The sequence below is a fragment of the Halichoerus grypus genome, chromosome 9 (assembly GCF_964656455.1).
Source record: "Halichoerus grypus chromosome 9, mHalGry1.hap1.1, whole genome shotgun sequence".
Lineage (NCBI taxonomy): Eukaryota > Metazoa > Chordata > Mammalia > Carnivora > Phocidae > Halichoerus > Halichoerus grypus.
Window position 1 is genome coordinate 102687163 of NC_135720.1, and position 25000 is coordinate 102712162.

At 39.6% G+C, this 25000-nt stretch overlaps 3 protein-coding genes across 10 annotated transcripts in view; 1 reads left to right on the plus strand and 2 right to left on the minus strand.

Annotated features, from left to right (window-relative positions):
* The window catches only part of PLA2G7 (phospholipase A2 group VII), a 40878-nt gene extending 39186 nt beyond the window's left edge, over nucleotides 1-1692 (plus strand). For 6 of the 7 annotated variants that reach the window (XM_036113184.2, XM_036113251.2, XM_036113331.2 and 3 more), the window contains 2 exons: nucleotides 832-980; nucleotides 1420-1692. In XM_036113184.2, coding sequence (XP_035969077.2) covers nucleotides 832-980; nucleotides 1420-1550 — 280 coding nt within the window. In that variant the 3' untranslated portion in view covers nucleotides 1551-1692. The remainder of the gene's footprint in view (nucleotides 1-831; nucleotides 981-1419) is intronic. The other variant, XM_078055272.1, reaches the window with a different exon arrangement.
* A 2848-nt stretch (nucleotides 1693-4540) lies between these two features.
* Nucleotides 4541-17465, minus strand: TDRD6 (tudor domain containing 6). 2 transcript variants are annotated; one of them, XM_036112840.2, is made up of 4 exons: nucleotides 11393-17465; nucleotides 9672-9796; nucleotides 8284-8373; nucleotides 4541-5121 (listed from the first exon to the last, which is right to left on the minus strand). In XM_036112840.2, exons 1-4 carry the CDS (start codon nucleotides 17463-17465, stop codon nucleotides 5098-5100), a joined length of 6312 nt encoding a protein of 2103 aa, XP_035968733.2. In that variant the 3' UTR covers nucleotides 4541-5097. The 2 variants fall into 2 exon arrangements, with proteins under 2 accessions (XP_035968733.2, XP_077911399.1); XM_078055273.1 differs by lacking the exon at nucleotides 8284-8373.
* A 4000-nt stretch (nucleotides 17466-21465) lies between these two features.
* Nucleotides 21466-25000, minus strand: part of SLC25A27 (solute carrier family 25 member 27) — a 29481-nt gene continuing 25946 nt past the window's right edge. The window contains exon 9 of the mRNA XM_036113881.2: nucleotides 21466-21649. Coding sequence (XP_035969774.1) covers nucleotides 21581-21649 — 69 coding nt within the window. The 3' untranslated portion in view covers nucleotides 21466-21580. The remainder of the gene's footprint in view (nucleotides 21650-25000) is intronic.

The following is a 25000-nucleotide window of genomic DNA, read 5'->3' on the forward strand; positions in this document are numbered from 1 at the left end:
AACCTTGGAATCTCTTAGCTTGAGCCAGGGAAATCTGGGTAGAGATGTCTGGCCACACACTGGGAAAGTAGAGAATTTGTGTATTATACATGAAATCTTTGGAGTAGATAAGACCACCCAGTGGGTAAAACTTGGTCTGAGAACAGAATCTTGAGGAATGTCTTTATGTATGTGAAGAGCCAGTGGAGAACAGAGTGGTTAGGGGAAGAAGGGAAGGTACAAACAAGGGAAGAGAAGGTCAAGGAAACAAAGGGGGGAAAAAACCCTGCAAGAAAGTGTCAAATGTCTCAGAGGCAGTAGAAAATGAGCACTAAAAAAAGGCCATTGTACTTGATGTTAGGCTATCAGTGGATTTAAGGAGCCTCATAAATGATACCTATAAGATATAAGCTTAAATAATACAAGGAAAATGGTTTTTTTCCTTAAATCTACTTAATCCCAGGCTTATGTGCAGTGTGTTTTGATTAGCATCAAATAAGAAGTTAGGTGGTGTTGGTAAGCAAATATAATAGGCTTCTGGCTCTGAGTACACAGTCCCTGCAACATGTAATACATTGTATTGGCTCAAAAAAAAAAGAGCTGGAATCATTTCTTCTAAAGCCAAGATGCCAAGGAAGACTGGAATCTTTATCTAGAAGGGAAGATGAATATATACTCTAAGATCCTTATATGCACAGCCTGTGACCCACCAATACAGCTAAAGAGATCAAATCTACAAGTTTTATTCCCTTAGTTTTCAGTAAATAGCCAGCTAGGGTACTTCCTGCACCCTAACTATAAAAATAATTTTGCCAAACTATGTGATTTATAAATGTCTCATTTCTCTTTCAGGGGTTCAGTCCATCAGAATTTTGCTGATTTCACTTTTGCCACTGGCAAAATAGTTGGATACATATTCACCTTAAAAGGAGATATAGATTCAAATGTAGCACTTGATCTTAGCAACAGAGCTTCATTAGCATTTTTACAAAAGCATTTAGGTAAGAAACTAAGAGTATTTCATGACATAAACCAGGTGATTCTTAGGGCAAAACTGTCTTAATCCAGCATTAGTCCTGTTTTAACTGTCTCCAGCTGGTTTACAAGGTAACATAGCAGTAAATCAGTCTGAAAACAAAAGCGTGAGAAATTTAATTCTGCTGCTTTGCATGCTTTGTATCCCAGACAGCAGCAAGTCTGCCTGTTAAAGGCAATAGTTTTTCTGTGCAGACTTGGCAGACTCCCATGCTGAGGGGCCTGGCAGCTCGGTGTCTAGTCCCATCTCTTACTCAGAAGCCCCAGCCGTGGGCAGCTCCCAGGGAGGGGACCTGGTCTCCGTAATCATCTGTCACTAGTGAGGCTGTGCTGCCACCTAGGGGCACTGAGCTGTTTCATGCTCTCAAAAAGTTTTCTATGCTTATTACCATTTCTATTTTACAGGACTGCAGAAAGATTTTGATCAGTGGGATTCTTTGATTGAAGGAGAAGATGATAATCTTATTCCAGGGACCAACATTAACACAACCAGCCAACATGTCACTCTACAGAACTCTACAGGAACAGAGCAATAGAATTTAGATTAAAAGCACTTTTTTAAGTCTTGTTTAAAAATGGTCTGAAAGTATGTGTGTGTGTGTATGATTTTAATGTATTTTCTCAAATAAATCATATTGTAAAATGTAGACTATACCATAAAAGTGATTGAAGCTTGGACTAGGACTTTTTTTCTTTAAATGTAAAGAAAGACAGATGTATATCAAAACCATGCCAGCCTAAATTTTAATTTTAGTAAAATGATGCTTTTTAGTGTCAAAATAACGACTTTTACATTACTGTAGTGGACAAGTGTATCAAAATGGGCACAATGCTAATGAAAACATGTTGCAATGACATAATCCTCCTTAAAAATACAATACAGGTTTTCATGCCCCCCCTCCCTTTCTTTTTTTATTGTGAGTAGAATTGAGTTTTAGCAACATGGTATTCTAGGTAGAATTTAGAAGCACTTCCCTTTGACTTTTGGTCTTGGGAAGAAAAATTAGATCAAGCAAATGATAAAAGCATTATTTTACCACAGGATTAGGGATACTAAACAATTTCAATATGGTAAATAAATGGGGAGTGGCCAAGGGTAAGAATATTGGAGACAAGGCAAATGCAGCAGATTAAAATGGATTAAAGAGAGTTGATAATTTGTTTGCCTTTACTTGATTATCTCTGGTGGATTCTACCTACTCAAGAAAGGTGCGTAAGACAGGCCAGGGATTCCAGTTATAATACATTATTCACCCAAAGGCTGTGAAGGATAACAAAGGAAACATTCAGAATTACTTTTAGCTGGTTGATTTTTCCAGTTAGTTTTATTTATGTTCTTTAATTCTGTATGAAGTGGAAGCAGAATAGCACAATACAGGCATATGTTGCTTTAGTGAGCATTGCAGTTTATTGCATTTCTTACAAGTTGAAGGTTCAAGATGTGAGTGGAGGAAGTAACAGCAGGCGGGGTGGAAATTGCAAGAGAACTTGATTCAAAGTGGGGCCTGAAGATGGGACTGACTTGCTTTATCATCTCATGATAAAACGTGAATGGCTGAGGAGTAGCTTCTTATGGATGAACAAAGAAAGTGGTTTCTTGAGATGGAATCTACCCCTCGTGGAGATGCTGTGCAGATCGTTGAAATGACCACAGAGGATTTAGGATAGGAGTTACACTTAATTGAGAAAGCAGCAACAGGGTGTGAGAGGACTGACTCCAATTTGGAAAGAAGTTTCTGTGAGTAAAATGCTGTCAAACAGCATGCGCGAGAAATCGTTCATGGAAGGAAGAGTCCATCGATGTGGCAAACTTCATTGTTGTCTTATTTTTTAAAACTGCCACCGCCAGCCCAGCCTTCAGCAACCGCCCCGCTGATCAGTCAGCAGTCACCAACACGGAGGCAAGACCCTCCACTGACAAAAAGATCACGACTCACTGAAAGCTCAGATGATGGTTATTTTTTTAGCAATAAACTAGTTTTTAATTAAGGTATGTACATTGCTTTGTTTAGATAATGCTATTGCACATTTAATAGACTACACTGCAGTGTAAACATAACTTTTATATGCACTGGGAAACCAAAAAAGTCATTTGACTCACTTGTGGTATCTGTAGTGGTTTGGAACTGAACCCATGTATCTCTGAGGTAGGTCTGTATATGGAGGTAAAAAGCATAAAACTTTATGCTTATACATCTGGGAGTCATGAGAAATGGTTTTTGTTTCCCGAGGAATATAAAAATGTGTGCCACTCATTAGTTAAGTATATTTTGGCTTAATTATGGTCTGGTTCCTATGAATTCATAATTGTTTAAGCCTTGTGAACAGGGATAATCAGGACTTTGTAAGCAAGCCTGGTAAACTATTCCATCCCTACCCCCTTGTGCTCAGTTAATAAGTAACTGTGTATTTTGATTTGACACTTCAGGCTATCTTAATGTTTCAGGGTGCAAAAACACTCATTTTGAGAAATTTGACTTCTCCTATCCTATAGCCATTCTGATTTTAAAAATTTTTGAAGAGTTAAACTCCTTAGCATGAAACTGAAGGCTTTCTATAACCTGGCCCTAATGTATCTTCACTGACCTTTTCTGCCACTAATCCACAGCCATATCACCTGCAGGAATGAACCAGACTTGTCTATTCTTATCCCAGGAACAAGCAATATGCTTTCTACCTCAACTATGTTTACTGCAAAACCCTCTCCTTTCTACTTATTGAAATTATACCCAGCTTTCAATGTCCTTGGTTCTCACTGTTCCCCCACCAGGCTTCAGGGTCTGATAATGTTTCACAGACGTACATCTTCCCCCGACCTTCATGTAGCAAACCTCCTTATTCATTTTAGAAATGGATAACACTTCCAATTGTCCTGATGTCTCATTCAGTAATATCTTTTTAAAATTCTTTGTCGGTGGTATATGCAGATGCTAAAGGAGAATATAACCACAAAAAAAAGACCTAATGAGTTAAAACTTAAAAAATATAATAATGACCCAATGTGCACATTGAGTATCTTTCAGGGAAAAGAATACTATTTCCAGTCTTAAGAGCACTTCGAGAAAGGTTTTACTATCCCGCTTGACAGATGAGGAAGATCAGGTCTCAGAGGCCGTGAATAACCTGTCCAGGTCACATACCTCGTCAGCAGCATACGGCTAAGAGGTGTCCCACAACTAGGATCTGTACCACCAGCTATACAAAACCCTGTTTTAACAGCATGGGCTTTGAAGTTAGATGGGTCTTCGTTTGATCAGGTTTCTGAGACTCTCCAGCTCTTTGGCCTATAGAGAAGTTATGTAACTTCTCTAAAAAGCGTCAGTTTTCTCACCTATAAAATATGGATAATATTGCCCCCCCTTGCGGTTGAGAATTAAATGAGAAATGCACTTAAAGCACCAGTTGAGGGACTGACCTATAAGAGCTAATATTGACGATTGCTGTTTCCCCCATTACTACAGATAATCCAGAACCACAGATGTTCCAGAATCATATTTCCTTTTTAATAAAATGAAACCACCACACCTTTCAGGAGAAACTTTATTCAGATCTGGGGTCGTATTAGAATACTTCCAAAATCAAACGGAGTATTAGTCAAATGTTTAACTAGCTAGACAAGGCAAAGCTTCAGAAACAAAAACAAAAAATCTGGAGGACTTACTGCTAACAAAGCCATCCCCCAAAGTAGCATCATATGATACACTTGTCATAAACCTATAATCTTCTATTTTAATTTAAACACTATATTCAAAAGAAACAAAAATAGGGTTTTTTTTTTTTTAAATTTGAGTAATATGTTAGCAAACTGTTTAGCAAAATAAATCCTCCTAACTGATTAGGAACATAACACATTTAAAGGGAGAACAAAGATCCCAGATCCATATATACAGCAACACCACTGTAAATCCACTGCATAATCACCCTGAGATCTATTTTGTTTTCAGTGCATATCTAAGTTTTCAAAAATGACAGCTTCTTGTGATTACAGGCTCTCGATGGGCTCGAATGCTCTGTCGGTCTGCGTGAGATGCCACTAAGAGCAGTTTCTGCCTGACTGGCACATCTATGGATCCACTGTTAAATCTATATCACCTCCAGACCCCTTTTCTGGAAAAAAAAAAAAAAAGAGAGAGAGAGAGAGAGGAAAAAAAACCTTCAAGTTGAAAAAGAAAGAAACAAGAAAATTATTTACATGGTGCTATCACAACAAATTTAATGTCCTCTCAAAACGGTGAGAATTACTCTGTGGAGAAATTCCCGCAGAGATTGCTGTTGTTGTTTTTTTTCTTTTAGTAATTTTGTTCTACATTCTACCTATTATCAAACAAAGTTTCTCTAAAATATTATAAAATTGGCATATTTTGTATTTTGCTAGAATGATGTTAGCCAAGCTGATAACCAAATAGTTCTCTTTCATTAGTATGTATTTTTCGAATAATACTATAGCCACCCAGAGCTGATTTCCTTCTCAGTGTACCTCAATTCTAAGAACCAGTGTGCTACTTATGAACAAGATCATGCAATAACCAATAACTTTCAACAGATTGAATCTTATGAGCTAAACTGAAAACCCAGAAAGAAATTCCAAGAGATCATTTCACATACAAAGATCATTTGAATGTATGAGCTAATCAACACTGAGAAAATTCTCTAAAGTACTTTAAAATATAAATTTATCAAATTCACAATGTAATTTTCAAGATGAATTCAATCAACAAATAAGTTTTCTTATAATATTTCAAGAAATCCTCTTCTTGGTTATTTATCCCCAGAAGCACATTTAATATTTCTAACTAAAGAGTTTTGTTTTGTTTTTTCTACTACTGACATCTAAGGAAATTGGTAAACCATTTTTATTTGAGGATTCATGATAATGGTATCTTTAAGACTTAGCAAACTGGTGATAAAAGTTATTTTATTTTAAAAACACAATTTACCCTCAATTGTAGTATCAACCGATGACATAAAGTAAAGGTCTCCCCCCTCTGTTTGGAATATAGCCTAACAGAAGGAACCTTTGGATTACTACCAATTTTTTGTTACAGACACAAAATGATTAAAATCAGAAAGGGGACCATAGATAAACCAGAAAAATGGTAAGCAGTGAAAAACTTACCCTTTTAAAAGTATGACAATCTGATTTTATAGTAAAGAATCATCCGAGTACATTTCTATCTTTCCAATACTCATTTCTCTGAAACATGTCTACTGGAGCATCCAACACAGGGAATAAAGTACCTTTTCCAATTTTTAGCTCCCAAACCGACAACTCTGGTGTCTGGTACATTTTTCAAAGGGCTACTGTTCAAACACATTACCATGGTGAGCCACAGATCCTTTATTAAAGACTTGATGAAGAGGGATATTTCTCCTATATTCCTTTCAACAAATAATAGCACTGTGTGTGTACATGAGGCCTATACAGAAATTAATTCATGAGACATATTCTTACAGTGAAATGAAATTACTCAGATGAAAAAAATTTCTAAAAAATATGTAATCAGAAAGACTCCCAGATCACAGTGCCTTGACATATTACCAGAAAAGTCACGTATAATTTAATACCTCACAGTATCCACTTTTTAAGGAAAACCAGTTCATTTGTAGACACATATGTAAGAGTTTCTTCAAATTTGAGGAAAGGATCATTTCAATCTCATTAATAACCAAATTTTAAAAAGAAAAGCCTTACTCATAAGTAGTCTCTATATTTGCTAATCGATGTAAGGCCAGAATTATATCTATACTATTTTATGAACACTTTAAGTTGTCTTAAATTGTTCCTTCTACTTGGCAGGTATTGGGTAGTTCATCCAAACAGAATCTTATATGTATCTATCTATGCATTTGGCTGTGGCTTCTTGAAAATTAATGAATGGAAAAGATCACAATGCAAAAGAACATTTTTTTTAGTAAATACTGATGCAATATAAATGAAGCAAGTTGTTATTTTTGACAAGTAAACAAAAGCATGGAATTAATATAAGGCAGTAGAGAGAGATGTTCAATGATTTTTTATAGTGGAACATTTTAAATGACCTCAATGTGCACCACTGGGAGAAATGGTTTAACAAGTGATTGATCATTCATGTCATATAATATTATGCAACTATGGCCTTCTGGTTGCAGCCAAGGCAGAATGAGCCAACTACGGCCTCTCTCTCACACTGATTACAACTAAAAATTCTGGAAAGGGGGGCACCTGGGTGGCTCAGTCAGTTAAACGTCTGCCTTCAGCTCAGGTCATGATCCCAGGGTCCTGGGATGGAGTCCCACATTGGGCTCCCTGCTCAGCAGAGAGTCTGCTTCTCCCTCTGCCTGCTTCTCCCCCTGCTTGTGCTCTCTCTCTCTCTCTGACAAATGAATTAAAAAAATCTTTTTTAAAAAAAGTAAACTGACATTGGAACCAACAAACTCAGGAGAGACAGAACTTGTGGTATGAACCTAACAGTTGATCACCTGCTAAAACAAAAATTTCAATATTTTCTAGAAGATTTTAACAGGATCCAAAGTTTTACAACATAATATTCAAGACATAATCCAAAGACATAATCCAAATCCAAGACATAATTCAGGACATAATCCAAAATTATTCAACATACAAAGAATCAGGAAAAGTTAATCATTTTTCAAGGCAATCATTAAATGGCAAGCCCTGAGATGACCAGGTACTAGAACTATCCGACACAGATTTTAAAGCAAGAAGTTCAACAAACTCCAAACAGAATAAACTCAAATGCCCAGAGATTATAATGGCATAGGAATTGCCCACCATATAATTTTAAATGAAGAACATAGCATGTAAAACTATGCAGAATGAAATAAATTATGCTCAAAATATGCAGATGATATACTTACATTCCATATAAACAGAAAAAAATTATGAAAGAAAACAAAACTGATCAATCTCTTTGTCTTGGATAGATGTATTACAGGTGACAGATACTTTTTCCTTTTTAACTGCCATTTTTCCAGATTTTCTACATCAAACATATTTTATAAAGGTCTCAGACATCAAACAATTTTCATGTTTAAAATCCCTCCAAAAAATCAAAGAGTAAAACATTAATAACTGGTTTGCCCAAAGGGATACCTGCATAAAATCCAGAATCACTGATTTTGTTACTGCTGTTTTTCATTGTTGTTATCCCAGTATTAGTATTTTTTTTCCTCCATCATTCCCAACACAAGGGCTTTGGAAATAGCTTAAGTCATCTTTCAAAACGAAAGACAATGCTCTCGTTAATTAGTGTTTATATAATTCCATACCTCAAATGGACTCTTATCCAATTTGGGTATGCCATTCCAAACATTCTCAGGGTTCACTATCTCCTCCATACCATTTGAAAGGTTCAAAACCTGCAAGAGAAAAAAAAATTAATAAAAACTGGTAGTTTACAGCAATCCTTCTTCAAATGAAATACCTCAAAAGGCAATGAAAATAATTTTATTAAACTTCAATTTTACATTTCAACTCAACAGAACTTCTGTTCAATTAACATATTGTGTATCTATGCCTAGAGATCAAAGATGGTTAACAATGAGATCTCGAGAAGTTCAAAATTTTGTGGAGAAACAGACCTATGAGAAGAACATTACAATACAAGGTAGAAAGTACAGACTTCTGTAGCAGGAATAATAGGAATAATATAGGTATCAAGCCAAGGTTTTTTGGTAGGAGGGGTAGGGTGAAAAGATGGAGAGATTTATAAAATAATGCTAGTGAATGCTTCCTGGAAGAGGCAGCGCAAAATGAAAATGAAGTTGCAATGAAAATCTTTCAAAAATAAGTGAAAATTAACCAGTCTGGGAGGGGGATAGAATACAAGTGAATAGAACTACATTATTAAATATATCAGAGGAGCCAAGTAGAATGGTATACATAAGAGAAATCAAGCAGTTTGATGTGTATCTAATATAAGGTACAAAACATAAACATAAGGCTGGAGAATAATATGGACACTCAAACCTAGAGCACTTCCAGGGCCTCTAGAGGACCATGCCATGTTAATGAGCCTGACTTTTCTATCCTAGACTACTGGTTCTCAAATTTTAATGGCATAAGAATGCACATTCCTTGTCCTCCCCCCAGATATTCTGAATCAGCCAGCCAGGGCAAGATCTAGGCATCCACAATCTAAGAAACACAGCAGGTGATTCTGATACGGGTGGTTTTCAGATCACGGGGGAAGCACCATCAACTAGAAAGCCCCAGCAAGTTTTACATGCAGGAATGCCCTACTCAGATTTGCGTTTGACAAACTTCACACTGGCAGTGTAGAGAATCAACTGAGGAAGACTAGAAGTAAACCAAATAGAAGGGTAAATAGAGTAATCTACTTGTAAAAATGGGACTTAAAACCAAGGCAGTGGCATTAGGCATAAAAAGTTTTAACTACGTGGTAAGAAGTGGAAAGTGTAGAATTTGGTGACTGATGGGATTTCAGAGGCAAGGGAGATGAAAGAGCCTGAGAAGGTTTCTTGCTAGGATGCTTATATATGAACTTTGAAATGACTTTTGCACTGCACCAAATTATCAGGGGGAATGATCCAGAAAATGTCTGCTCAATTACATTTTCTAATCTGGTAACTTCCAGTAAAATTTCCTTAACAGTTGCCAAGTACATTTGGAGATGAAACACTCCCACTTCACTTACCCTTGTGCCTTCTTCAGCGATTTCCAGAATTTCACATTTAGACCATGTGTTTCTTAGATTTGACCACACAACACATTTGGATCCAACAGTAAATCCTTTCAGAGTGTAGGTTTTCTCTGGTTGAGCTGCCAAATTGAATAAAGCCTCAATGCATACCTCTTAATCCCTTGATACACAAGCAAAGCATTTTCTTAATCTGCATTCACTATTCCTATATAATCAGCAACATGTCTGGTCTGAGTCTGTCTCTTTTCCTGAATTTTATTTTAAATTCTCCCGGTGCCCCTTCCCAATATAATTCCTTATGGCTTTCTTCAAAAAACACCACTATGATGTGATGTGTCTTTTTTAGGATATGAATCGGATTCCTGACTTTGAAACTTACTCTTAAAAGCTGGTTACTGTTGCCACATGTGATGTGGTCAATGGTTACAAGAGCCATTTCTTTTTTTTTTTTTTAAGATTTTATTTATTTATTTGACAGAGAGAGACCCAGCGAGAGAGGGAACACAAGCAGGGGGAGTGGGGAAGGGAGAAGCAGGCTTCCCGCCGAGCAGGGAGCCCGATGCGGGGCTCGATCCCAGGACCCTGGGATCATGACCTGAGCCGAAGGCAGACACTTAACGACTGAGCCACCCAGGCGCCCCTACAAGAGCCATTTCTTTAGCGAAGCAGCATATTACAAGTTAGCAGACATTCTTATCATAAAGCTCTTACTTATTATTATTTAAATGTGGCAATGAGGACTAAAAATCTAGGGTAATACTTAAATAAACCACAGTATATCCACAGAGTGGCATACCATAGAATTAAAATATTTTGAAAGCATATTTAAGGGATTAAAATGCAGGATTCAACACTACGATTGTGATTTGTGTTTAGTTTTGAAAACTGTACGTAAATAGACACACACAGGGTGAAAGACAATAGCAAGCAAGTGCATTGCAGCTTATCAATGGTGGGATTATGGTAATTTTCATTCTCCCTAGACTGCTCCTTTCTCTCTTTTGTAGAATGGCTCATATTTAACAATATAAAAACTGACTCATAAAAAGTCTAACATTGATTATTTTAAAAATCCTAAAAGTTAGCCATTTCATGTAACTTTTAAATCTTACTAAGTAGCCAAGAAAATATCAGTAAATGTAATTTGTAAAAAAGTTAATGACAATAAATGTTCTCCAATGTTTACTCATGGCTGTTCTCTTGTATGGTTAATATAAGCTCCCTAAATCTAGTGTTTGTTTAGGGGTTTCTAAATCAATGGCAAGGTATATGCATAAAAGAAAATAGTTAAATTTGAAAACTGCCAAAGTGATCCCTATCATCAATTCATGCCTATAGTTGTGCTTAGCAAAGGAATGCTGTTTTTTTAAGACTTACCAAAAAAATAACCCCTTGATTTTAAAGCTTGTTTACATTTTAAACATAATTTCTTTTTGGAAACACTGATTTAAAGCATTCTACTTTTAAACACAGTATTAACAATTCAGCATTTCATACAGCATGATTCCACATTGATTTCACAACTTAATCTCCCCACATTTAAGATGCTCTTCATGAAATCTAAATCTGATTCTCTTTCCAGGTTCTAAACATTTTCCCCCAAAATTCATTTAAAAAACCAACCAAGACAAAAATAAATAAATAGTCATTATCTTTGAGACAAATAAGTACTTTTGAAAGACACGGAGTTAAATAAAGTCCGAGGAATCACCTACCTGAGACATGATCTTGTAAAGCATTATCATGGTGCTTCCTTTCGGCTCTGGATTCTTCTTCAGAGAACAAAGTCAATGATGAAATGGCATCTCTGTTGTTATACTCTATAAATTCTTCTTTATATATATTCGTTTCAGTCTGCATGTTGGGATCACGATTCTTCCCGTGTAGGTGCAGTGGTGACCCGCGCTGGTCCTCGAAACATTCCACACAACTTGACTCTCTTGTGTCTTCCGCACACGTGGGTCCTTGGGTCTTCTGACCAGCTCTGAGCAACACAGGGTTTATTCTGTCATCCAGACACAGCTGGGCTGTGGGTAATGCGAGTTCCAGCTGCTTCTCCACGTCACAGCTGAGGGGAAGCTGCGCCGTAAATGGCTGCAGGGTGCCTTCTGGGTCACAGCCCTGGGGCAGCGGCACGATGGGAGGCCCCAGGCCTAGCTCTTCCTTCTCTTCGTCCCCGACGAGGGAATGCTGTAACTCAGTGGACTCCAGTTCCAGGAACTCTTTGGATTCATCATCAGGGGAAAGGGGCACCTCGAGGGAGTTCAGTTCTAGCATCTCCTTTGTTTCGCTCGCCTGCGGTAGTAACGCGTTGAATCCCGTCATGAGGTATTGGTCATCAAACTTGGCCTTGTCAACCAAATGGCACTCTATTTTACCTTCCAGGACCTCGGGGCCAATTTTATCTTTGCATGGGTTTTCGAAAGCTTCAAAAATGTTATCAGTGTCAGGGGCATAGCATTTACTTGGCTTGGTTTCGAGAATGTTGAAGTCTTTTTCAACTCTTTCGGAGAGCTCATCTGTCTGTGGCTCTACATACAGTGTTTTCTCTTGTCCAGCTTTACTACTTGGTTTCTTAAGTCCAACCTCAGGACTGAGGGACCCAAGGGCTCCCTTTGTCTCTGGGCCTTTTTTTTCATAGGGCAGATCACTGTTACTAATACCAATCTTAGAATATTTCTTCATTTTCTCATTAATACTCTCGCCTTTGCTTTTCAAGTCAACAACTGCTAAAGGGATATTACAAACATCCCTTTTGATTTCTAATATTGTTATCTCCAACACATCTTCTGTTACTATTTCATAAAAGTAGTCATTTCCATCCTGAGGGCACACACCTTCTGAAATATTAAATCCTGAGAGGCAACATGGAAAGGCTTGCATGGGGACCACCAAAAGTTCAGAAGGAATGTTCCAGAGGGCTTTGGGGTCCACACAGTCTTCAATGTTTCCAAAGTCTACAAGTCTTACGGATACAAGATAATCATCACAAATACTGGTGATAAGTGCCCGATAATAATGTCCATCTTCTCTATATCTCACTATGCAAGGATCTCCAATATGAGGGCATGGGACACAACTTCTCCTATCTGTTACCTGTTCTCCAGCAGTTTGTACTTCTACTTCTAAATCCTGAAGTTTCTCAGTATCAGCAAACTGACACCAAAAATACTCAGGTCCATCTATCACAGTGGCATAAGCTCTTATCATCTTCATCTTTGGATTATACCAGTTAAGAAACAGTGAAGTGTCAATGTCAGTTTTGTTTACAGACTTGGAGCAGGCACTTTTAATTATTTGATTAGAAAGTCCTACTTGAGATTCTTCACTGAAAGCATATCTGCTAATCATATCTTCTGCTATGATCCCATTTTCATCCACAAGAATAACTTCCCATCTGCCTTGAAATTTAACAAATTCACATCTTATTTGAACCTCATCTGTCCTTTGAGAAAAGTAATGCATCATTTCCTTACATTTTAAAATCTCAGGGACCCAAAGTCCCCTCAAGGAGCAGTGAATGCACAATCCTGGTAACAGTGCATTCATAAGGTCAAGCTTACCTACCTTGTTAGTATGAACCATAGAAACATTGCCATAATCTATAAATTGTACAGAGAGAAGGTCATTGGGTTGCTGTTCCTTGACCACAGCACGATACCATAAACTGTCTTCCGGAAAAATGGCACATATTACATCTCCTCTCTGCAAAGGTGGACCTGAATAATATTCTGGCCTCGTTCTAGCATCATTTAACCTCTCTGAAAGATGAGTGATTTCAGCTTCATCTTCTGTTAATTGAACATAAAAGTCTGAAAGGTCATTTATATGAGAAACATACACAGCTGTTTTAAAGCCAGGCATTATAATCTTCTGAGGGAAGTCAGAAAATTTTAAAGGCAAATCTTTGTTATATAAATCTATGTTTCTCTCTGAAGGAGTAGCTTCTAGTTTTGTCGCTTTCAAAGGTGGCTCAGCAAAACTTTCTTCTTTCTTTTCTGGTGTTAGTGGACACACTTGATCACCTTGATTTCCCACAGAGTCCTGACACTGAGTGACTATGTCTGTCTTTGTTGAACTTCGTAAAATCTTGGTTTCCTTCCATGCTGAGCTGACCTTAGATTTGTAGGATTCTCCCAATATCTCCATACTACGTAATTTGTTTTCTACTGATTTACTTATGTACTCTGTAGGCGACAACTTCATACTTTGCTTCTTTATTTCAAGAGTTTCAGTTGCAGCAAGGAGGGCTTCACTTTCTTTTTTTCTTATCCCACCTTTGTAGCCGAGTAGCCCTAACTTCTCATTAACGTTAGCATTAATTTGAATACTGTCATCATATAGTTCTATAATCAGTCTTCCATCTGGATCTTTTGCTACAACCAAAGCCTTCAATGACTTATCTAAAATAGTCTCCTGAAACCACGTTGTAATTTCTTCTGGTATATGGTCAGGAATATCAGATAATGAACATTTAACAGCTTGCATGGGCAAAAGTAAGACATCATATGCATCACTAGGTATTGGAAGCAGATCCTCGTTTGCTATGACACAAATGTTTCCAAAATCCACAAAAAAGACTTTATTTGGTTCTTTTTCTATTATTATCCCCCTATACCAGTTTCCATCAGCATACTTGGCAAGGCACAAGGTTCCAGGGATCAAGGGAGATGTTTTTAAATTCAGCAAAACTTTACTTAATTGTGTAATATTACAGGACAACTGTTCTAAAATACTCACATTTCTTCCCAGTTGGCAATAAAATGTCCAAGGGTCATCAACATGTGTTATATACACGGATTCTTCACTTCCAATTTTCATATCGTGTGTCGAATAGTAGAAAGAATGTAACTGAACAGAGGACTCCAGAGGCTTCTGAAGTTTAACTGGTCTTGCAAGTCTCTTTTCTACCAAAAAATGGCATGCGCTCTGAAAGGGTGTGAGCAAATCCACAACATTAAACAGTTCTTCATCTTGTACTGAAGCCAAAGCAAATATTGTGCATTTTAATTCGAGATTCTCTTCCCCTGCATTGTCAACAAACTCACTAAAAGCCTGTATTGCCTTTTCATCCCAAGCAAAAGGATTTTGACCAGTTGGTTGAATTAAATTATAAAGACTGCACCGAAAAGCCTGAGCCTTAACCTTGAGAAATTCTTCACTAATTGAGTAAATATTCTTCGCAGATACCATTTCTTTGTCTCCATAATCTACGAACATTACTTTGACATGCTCTGCAGACTGTGCCCTGCTAATCACAGCCCTGGACCATTTTCCATTTACTGTTCGTTTTGCCAAACAAGCGGGGGTGGTCCCCTGGTAAGGAGTAGCTGTGTTCCTGCAGTAGTCCTGGATATTACACATCAGAGTTTTAAATCCTTGAATGTTCCTGGTCAGCTGACACCAGAAGTAGCCAGGGTTTTCAACATAAGACACTTTGACTTCTACTGTACTTCCAACTTTCAGCTCTCCTTTACAAGAAGAGCCTGGCTTAATTTCCAAGAAATTCTGTGTAAGAGAAGAATAAACAGATACTCTTTTCTCTTTTTCCTGCACAACTAGTCCAGTTGGAATATCTGTAATAACTGTTGTATCAGTCAAAATTTCTGAAACAGATGTAGTTTTATTGTCGCTCTTGGCTTTCTGTTCTACTTCTACCTTTTTGGCAGGAGATATTTTATCATTCTCAGCAGTAAAATGGCTTGAAACATGCCCTGGAGAGTGGACATTTCCGGGAATGTTTTCCTTTGTTTCAAATTCCTGATACTTGGCATACCCAGCTTGAGCAATTACCTTACTAATGTTTTCTTCCCCTGTTCTTGATTCATCAAGAATCTCAATAACATATTGATTATCCTGCTTATCAAGGACATGGATAACTAATTCTTTGTGGAGTACAGTCTTTTTAAAAAAGGAAACTGCCTCCTGGCTCCAACTTTTCCCCAAAGGCCAAATATCTGCTAGTGTGCACCTGAGAGCCAATATGGGTAGCTGCCTAAACTGGGGAAGCAACATCCTCACGTCATACCAATCCACATTTTCCAAACTGCCACGGTCAACTAGAAACACATCCACACTCTTGTCATCTAATCTGGTGACCATAGCCCGATAATAGCCGTTTTCTTTCCATTTGACACAGCAAAGGTCATCGGGTTCGGGTTTCAAAACTATGCCATCCAGCTTACTGGCTGAGGAATAGAAATTGCACATTCTTCTCATCAACTTGCTGAAAGTGCCTTTGTGTTTCCTCAGCCTAATCCAAAACTCGGAAGGATTTTTCACAAACTCCACCTGGGCATCATAGAAGGCGTTTATCTTTAACCTGATAGATCTTAAGGCCGGGAGTGAAATCTCTTCATCCACTTCTTCAGCAGGAGACTGAGACTGAAAAGCTGTTTCTTGTTCTTCCTCCTCCTCCTCCACTCCCTGGCTCTGAAGGAACCGGTCGGCCAAGCAACAGGACTGGACTCCGAAGACACAATTCAGATTGATCCCATCTTCTCCGTACAGGGTGACATAATAAACGTGCTCAAAGGAACAGTAAAATTCAATCTTTGCATTCACTGCCTGGCCCAGTATCAGGGCCTTCAGGTCACCGACCTGTGACCGAGACCAGCCTCGCCCACCGTCCCAGAGTCCATACAAAGCGCAAGGGTAGGTCACCACGGGCATTCGGAAGTACGCAGGCAGCAAGTAGCGGAGGCTACTACAACTCACTAACTCCTTCCTTCCATAGTCTACGTGGAGCACCTGGGCACAGCGCTGGGGCCGAAAAGTCTCAAGCAAGAGCGCTCTGTACCAATGTCCATCCAACCCACAGGATGCACACGGAGAGCCAGGCTTGTCTGGGCTCTCCTCCCTCTCCTCCCAGGTGGCACTGGTAGAGTTCTCATCCCCCGTCCCCTGGAAACCCCGGTAGATCTGGGCCATGCTCTCGGACAGGCGGTGGATCTCCTGCGAGAGGCTCCGGAGCTGGCAGTGAATGCGGTGGGGGTGGCACACCTGGGTCACCACCACGGGCTCCGTCACGCCCAGCTGCAGCTGCGGGTAGAAGTAATCCAGGCCAGGCTGCTCCTGCTTGGGAGGGACGCGCGGGAGGGCCGGGGCCCCGGAGCCCATGCTGGCGGTGGCCGCCGTTAGGTAGCGCTTGAGGAGCGAGCGGAAGAGGCGGTCGGGCACCTGCCGCGCCAGGCCGAGCTCCTGCATCTGCTGGAACAGCCCGGGCACCTCCAGAAGGACCAGGCGATGGAGCAGCAGCACGTCCAGCACCCGCCCGTGCACCTGCTTGCCCTGCAGGCTGCTGAGGAAGTCCACGGCACTGGACGGCCAGTGCTGGGGCTCGCCCCCGCCCCCGCCGCCGCCGCCGCCGCCGCCGCCCGCCGGCACCAGGCCGGCCAGCACGCAGCCCAGCACCTCGGACGGCAGGTGGAAGAAGTCGCTGCGCCCTGGCGCCAACGAGCCCGCGCCCGCCGTGATGGTGCGGCCCTCGTCGAGCAGGAAGACGCGGCTCTCCTGCGCCTGCTGGCTGACCACGCGGCAGCGGTGCCACATGAGCCCCACCTGCACGAGGCACAGCTCGCCCGGTGAGGCCGAGGCGCCGCCCAGCGCCCACCGGCCGCGCGTGGCCGCCGCTTCCTGAATCTCCCGGCTCAGCCGCACGTACTCCTCCCGCCGCTGGCCCACCAGCCCCCAGAGCTGCACGGGGATCACCTCAGGGTGCACGTCCACGAACGACACCCGCAGGACCAGCGAGGCGCCCGGCGTGGGCAGCCCCGGCGTGGAGCACATCTCCGAGGCGCGGCGCTGCCGTCGGCCCCCGAGCGGTCAGGGCGGCGCGTCCGGCCCGCCCACGCCCCCGCGCCCGCTGGACAGCCCCGCAGACCCAGGCTCAAGGCACAGAGGGACCGGGAGAGACGCCTGGCGAGGCGTCCCCTCAGCGACTCGCCCGACGCCGCGCCTCCCGGACTCGCGCCGACTGGTAAGACCGGCGGCGGGACCAACCGCCCACGGTCGCGCCGCGCAGGCATTTGCTGCGCGCGGCCCCCGGGGCGGGCGGAGGCGAGGCCGGGCGGAAGGGGATTCGAGGGCCGTTCCGCGGGCCACGCGGTGGCAGCTACTCGGAGCGCCTTCCACCGTGGAGGACGCGGAGGGAAGGCCTGGCAGAGGGCGGGGCGCTGGGAACACCCCTGAGTTGCTTGCCTTTCGGCCGGCCGCGTAGTACTGAGCGAGCCCCGTGTGCCCGGCGCGGTGCTAGGCTGCGGAGAAACGGGAAGGAGACCTGGAGGCGCCAAAGGCACGTGCCCGGGGCGTTAGGGCCCGAACTCTCAAGAGGGCCCCGCGCTCCCGGGCCGAGGCTGAGGCGGCGCGAATGCCCTTGCGCCCCGCGGCGCAGGGGTGGCTTGTGCGCCTTTAGGGTTGTGACCCCCCGCAAGTTGCTTACCCTCTTCCATGAACCCGTTCGGTCACTTGAATTGATAGAGTTGTTGGGAGGGTTACAATAAAGTAAGAATATACTTGGAGACTGTTAAATCTTCCTTCTCCACAATTACTGGTCTGAGTTTCCCTCCTTTTTTGTTTGCCTGGTTCTGGCTTCCCAACCTTGGAGGCATGTATTCTTTTACTCACAGAGCTGGCACAGAACCGGACTTAAAAAGGGGGGTCTAGAGGAACGGAAGAAACATGACTCGATACTCTTGCTGTATCTACTACGGCAGCGGACCTCTTGGCTAGACTCCTTGTTCTGTTCCCCCATCTAAATCTTAACGAAGGTAACCCTCAGAAGACTCGGGGAGGGAGGGGAAGGGAACGTGCAGGCAAACTGTGAGTAGCTCCCAGAGATGTCTATAGTGGATTTTCATTCATTTGCCAAGTCAGGCACATTTGTGGGAGTTTCTCATGTCACTCCTTCACATTTTGAAATATCGAATACAATGTAGATAAAATCAAGACAGTGCTTAATATAATCCTGGCCTAACAGCGTAAATCTTTGCATTTTCAATCTATCCAGTTAGATGTAACGTCATGTTGCCAAAGCCTCCTGTGCTTTTTTCTTTTTTAAAGTTTTTATTGCTTGCTTGTTTGCAAGCTCTACATCATGGGGCTTGAACTCAGGACGCTGAGATCAAGAGGCACACGCTCTAGGGCACTGAGCCAGCTAAGAGCCTCTCCTGTGCTTACTTTTTAATGGCAGTTGTCCTTGAGCATTCCTGGAACCTATCATGGGGCTGAGGCAATAAATACTCGCTGAATGAATAAAAGAATCATTTGATTTCTTTTAAAAGTTAGATTTTTATCTGATAAACTCATCTTTGAAAATTCAGTTTTATTTTACAAATTTAATTAATGCTTTATATTCATGATGGAAGAAAAATAAACATTTGATTTAAAAACATCTAGCAAGATCTAGCTCTGATGTCCTCTTCCTCTACTATCCACCCAGGTGGAATTGATTATCCCTTCCCTTTTACACACCTCTGTTATATTTAGTGTTTGTGACATATGATATATCTATCATGCCATGCAATTGTTTACTATTTCTCTTCCTACCAGAATATGTACTTCTTGAAGGCAAGGACTCCTCTCATATATTTAATATTCTCAGTGCCTAGCACAATATGGAACTTTTAGTCAACATGCAATAACTGTTTAACAAGAGAATAAGTAGATTACCTGGCACTGTGTCATTTATGGTGAAAGGAAGTTGTTCATTATAATATGGTCTTATTATCATCTGGAATTGTTTGATCATCCCATGGACTAATGGAGATTTCAATTCTCTATATTAGCTCAAGCAGTATAACCAAACTCTGATGGAGACCGCAGGGTTGTAGACAGAGTAAATGACTTCTGTTTTCTATCGAACTTGTCCCCCAACCTCCTTCTATGGTTCAGGGCCTTTACTCCTGGATAACAGCGGCATATCATTTGGCCATTATAGGCTGAAAGCCTTTTGCTCCCATCTTCCCAGATATTTCCAATGTCCCACATCTGTGTCTAGGAGAGGTAGCTTTACTTGCTCTGTATTGCTCTGCTGCTGGACAGGGAACTTAAAAAATCAGACCACTGCACGTGAAGATTAAGCTCCTGCTACCACCATCCATCTCTAGAACTTTTCCATCATCCCCACCTCTGTTCCCATTAGACACTGACTTCTCATTCTCCCCTATTCCAGGCCATAGTAACCACTATTGTACTTTCTGTTTCTGTGAATTTGGTTATTCTAGTTATCTCATATAAGTAGGATCATACAATATGTGTCCATTTGTGTCTGTCTTATTTCACTCAGCATATTGTTTTCAAGATTCATCCATGTTGTATCATGTCTCAGAATTCCAATGCTTTTTGAGGCAGAATAATATTCCATTGTATATTGGAATATTTTGTTTGTTTATCCATTCATACTTTCATCTATGGACATTTGGGTTTCCACCTTTTGGCTATGTGAAAAATGCTGCTATGGACATTGGTGTACAACTATCTGTCCAAGTCCCTGCTTTCAGTTCCTTGACTAGGTACCTAGAAGTGGACTGCTGGGTCATGTGAATATGTTATGTTTAATATTTTGAGGAAACCCTATACTGTTTTTTATATAGTAGCTACAACATTTTGCATTCTCACCAGCAATGCCCAAAGGTTCCAATTTCTCCACATTTCTCACCAATGCTTGTTATTTTCTGTTGTTGATGTTGTTGTTGTTAATAGCCATCCTAATGGGTATGAAGTAGCATTTATGAATTTTTGCATCTATGTTCCTAAGAGACATTGATCTGTAGTCATCTTTTTTATAAATGGATTTAAGCATTTTGGATGATAAGTAAAAAAACAAAAATAAAAACAAATGAGAAGTCAAGGCTGTCCTGAGGTTTCTTGGCTGCATTAGTGAGTTTGTAGTGCAACAGAGAATCCTGGAGCAGGACCAGATTTTAAAAGGCAGGGAGGAAGGATTTGTACAATATTTTTTGTACAGATATTTTTGTACACTATTTATACAGAAGTTTGCACAATATTTGTACAAAATTTGTACAGTATTTTCTGTAATATTGGGAAATGTCAGCTCACAAGGACTGTGGCCATCCTGGAAGAGGTATATAGTTGACAACTGAGAAAACATGACTAAAGCCTGAGAACTGTGTAAGGGCCAGAAACACAGATAATGGCAACATCTATCATTTACTGAGCAATGGTGAATGTTTGGGAATTACCAGCTTAAGTGTAGTAGCTGAAGTCACAGAACTGCCTGACTCTTCCTAGAGACGGAGAGTGAAAAGTGACAAGAGGGCCAAGAACAGAACCTCAGAGAACCAAAATTTAAGTACGATGCAGCAAAGAAATGGCCAATAGAGACTGAAAAATAGTAAGCAACAGAAGGAAATAGTATCATGGAAATCAAAGTAGAATATGGTATTAAAAAAGAAGAGAATGACTCTCCAGTGTTTCAAGGCATTCCATTGTTCTCTTCCTCCTCTATCCTCAGCCAGTGACTGTGCCCATCACTGTAATTATCAGTTGTCAATCCTTTTTAGTCACAGCAGAACTGGACTAATAGGAGAACTGGATCACTAGCAGAGATGGATTTATTTTAAATTAATAAATTTATAGTGACAAGGCATAAGCATTCTTTTTTTTTTTGCTAATATAAAGATTTCAAATCTGATACCTAAATTAAGCCAATTTTTATTTCAATTGTGAAAAGTAAATATTAAGGTTTAAAAATTATCTCTAAATTTGCTATTACCATTTTAACTTAAAAATACATCAGGACAAAACCATGCCAGGACAAAAACAAAACCTTTTACAACCAATCAGGCATTTTAAGACATTTATTTTAAAAATCAGAATAATACACTAGATTTACTCACATATATTCCTGTTTGTTACCAGATACTTTCAGCAAACAGACATCTTTAAGCATCTTCATCTGCTTTAATCAAACCTTCAAAGTGGTTCCTGCTGCTGTTGACAATCACAGCAGCCTGTTGGGGGTAAAGTACGGGGAGAGAAAAGTAATCATGTATTCTTCAAAATTCAAAAATAATAAAACACTTGAGTGGGTAAATGTGCATTTGTATGCTACCAATGAAGGCCAAAATAGTGATGTAATTTCCCATACACACTGTAAAAGGAAGAATAATAGAAACTGGTCATATTATTAACTACTAACCAAATATTTTGTATTAAACTATTAAATTCTCGGGGTTTTTTTGTGAAATAGCTATTTAACTATTGAATATTTCTTAAATATTATAACAATTACATATGTTTAAACACACACGATCTTTTGAAAATGCAGTTAAGCAGTTAGTATGGTAAAGAATCTCATGAAATCACCTTACTGACCCAACGTAATTATTCTGAAGGTAGGAGAAAAACAACATATGACTTTATCATGTTTGCTCCATATATACAGACACACATCCTCAGTAAGGGAAGCAGTAGGAGCACAGAGGTGTTGAAAATGTGGAAGTCTTCCGAGATAATTCTAGATATTAAAGTAGGCTTTGACCCAAAAATGAGCATGAATGGGGGGTAGTGATGGGAGCAGAGTTAGGTGGGGAGCACAGCAGGAGCACTGCATGAGAAGCAGCCAAGTGAAGAGCATCTCCAGAGAAAAAAGTAGAGCAATGCATTTGCAAGGAGGTCGAGTGCAGGTATGCAGTGAAATGCAAGGGGTAGGAAAATAGCTTGGAGTCAGAATGAGAGGGTCCTGGATGTGGCATTAAAGATGCAGTTGAAAGTAAGAACTTAGGGTAACGTGCCCAGAGTTGCCTGAACAAAGAGAACTCCGCTACTCTGTGAGGGAGGATTTTCTCCTGAGACAGGCCACCCATATAAAAAGTTTGTATTATACTTTAAGGCCTGAATAAACCTTAAGCAAGTTTGAAATATGAGAAGTTAATCAAATTCAGGAAAAAGCAAATCCCCACAAATTTTTTAAAATCCTGGCTTTTTTTCCCCATTACATCAATATAATGCTCACCCTCAAGTATATGCAAGTTAAGATTCTAGAAGATTCTAGAGTTCAGTCACTTCCTCATATAAAGAAATGGAAATCAAGAGAAATGAAAGGACTTGCTCATAGTTATGTTACTTTGTCAGAAGTAGAACCCGAATTGGATAAAGTTCTTTAGAATTCATGCTCAATCTGCCCTCCGCATTACCTGGCATTTAATAATAATATATATTTGTTTGATAGTCATTTTTAAAGAGTCCTGGTTTAATTGGGGAGAAGAGAATTGATTACCTCTCCCTCAATTTTTTAACCATCATGTATTAAAATAAAATATACTTTTTTTTTTCCAGTGGAGGTTCTGAGGGAATCTGTTTTCATTAACGAGAAGAACATGTAAACTATTTCAGTTGTAAATAAATAGTTGTGCTTAAAAAGGTGAATATGACAGAACAGCATTTTTTTTTTACATTTAACACCTCCCTGAATTATTTCCTTTTTTTATTTCCTTAGCAAAAGGAAATTTCAGACTAGTCTATGATAGATTCTTAAAATAATGAAGACAAAATTAATTGATTTATGTTATATATAATTGTAATAAATTTTTGTTGAGTACCTAACAGCAAAGAAATGCTACTAATGAGAGTAAAGATTTATATAAAAAAAAGACATGGTCCTACCATTAGTGGGTTATAATGAAATAGGACTTGGAGCACTTGATAAAGACACTTTATTCCTTACTAAAAGCAAATTTAAGAAATGTTATCTCTATTTAGATATACATATTAATTCACTTATACATATAAAAAACAATTGTATATAACTAAAAATAACTATTTTTCAATGAGAAAAAATCATTTGGGAAGAGAAAAATATGGAAGCTAAGCAAAACAAACTTAAATGCTAGGTATTCAATAGTGAGGATAAATACCACATTCAGTAGTATTATAATCAGCAAGTGAGATTGAAATGGTTAAGTCTTTTAGTATGGACACAAAATTACTGAAATTTTTATTCCTTTTTATTTATTGTGGGTTATTTTGAAGAGGATCAAGATGATTTCAAGTTGGTAAAGATAGAGCAAAATTCCAAGACACATTAATGAATATGACTTCACTGGAAAAATATGAAATGTGAAGAGACATATGTGTTAGATATAAAGGATTTGGTCAGAAGGTGGAGGTCCTTAATGTTCAAGCTAAGGCATGGTGACTCCATTCTAAAATTTGTGTTAAAGACAATTCAGATTTATTTAAAATGTATAAGACACAAAAATGTCATAAAGAGAAATCTTTTTTTGGAAGATTCAAGAGCACTGGACTGGGTTGTTGGGAAGATAACATAAGGTATTGACTGTGTACCGAATTAGTATATAATAACTGCCAATTATAATAATAATAATTAGGAAATCTATATTTTTATCCAGGCTCTGTTATGAAGTAACCTATGAGCATAAGCAGCTCTACTTCTCTGGGCTTCTCTTTCATAACATGTAAAATGAGAGGATTAAACCAGATGATCCCGGGTTAAAAAATTCCAATTTCATGTTGAATCCAGATATCAAGGAACAGTCTCAGTATTTAAAACAGTGTTTTCACCCCACGCCCCTCAAAGAATAAAGCTAAATAATTTTTTTCATGGTCCAGTTGGTATATTTTGATCCAGTCTTTACTTAATTTTAAAAGTTATAAAACATGAAAACCCAAAAAGTTCCCAAAGGTGGTCCCAATGCAGAACACTTGGGAATTTAAGTACATAATATTATTTTAAATATATTTAACAACTCAATTCATACAGATTGACAGATGCAATGGAAAAGTAGACCACCAACAGATTTTGACTAAACTCCACATTCTGAAAGTTTCATAGAAAAACAATAAGCCACTGCATATTAGTACATCACATTAAAATATATTTTAAAGTATACTTCCCCTTTTAAATGGCAGTGATTATACATTAGTGCAACCACAGAGCACTTGTAAACTTTTTGTTTGTTCAACATCCTCTATGTCCATGACAAACTTTGTTGGGTTAACTCCAAGGTGTTTCTTGGGTCTAAGCTTTTTGAGTGTTCCTATGCCTCCAGAAATGCCCACTGTCTGAGGTTGGGGGAACAGGTGGCATATAGGTCAATCTGAAGAAAAATCTCACCTTTCTAAAATAAGAAAAGGGTATTTGATTCAATGATTGGAGACATAAATGTATACCATAGGCAGTTTATACTTATCACTCATTAGGCAGGAAGCTTTTCAGAACTGGGTAAGATTCAGGCTAGAGACAGCTTCAGTGTGATTTCTGAGTTCTCTCTCTCTGGCCCTTAGTGATAGGGAAGGAGAGATGAGAAAGGATGCCTGTCTGAATTGGCTAACTTCATCTC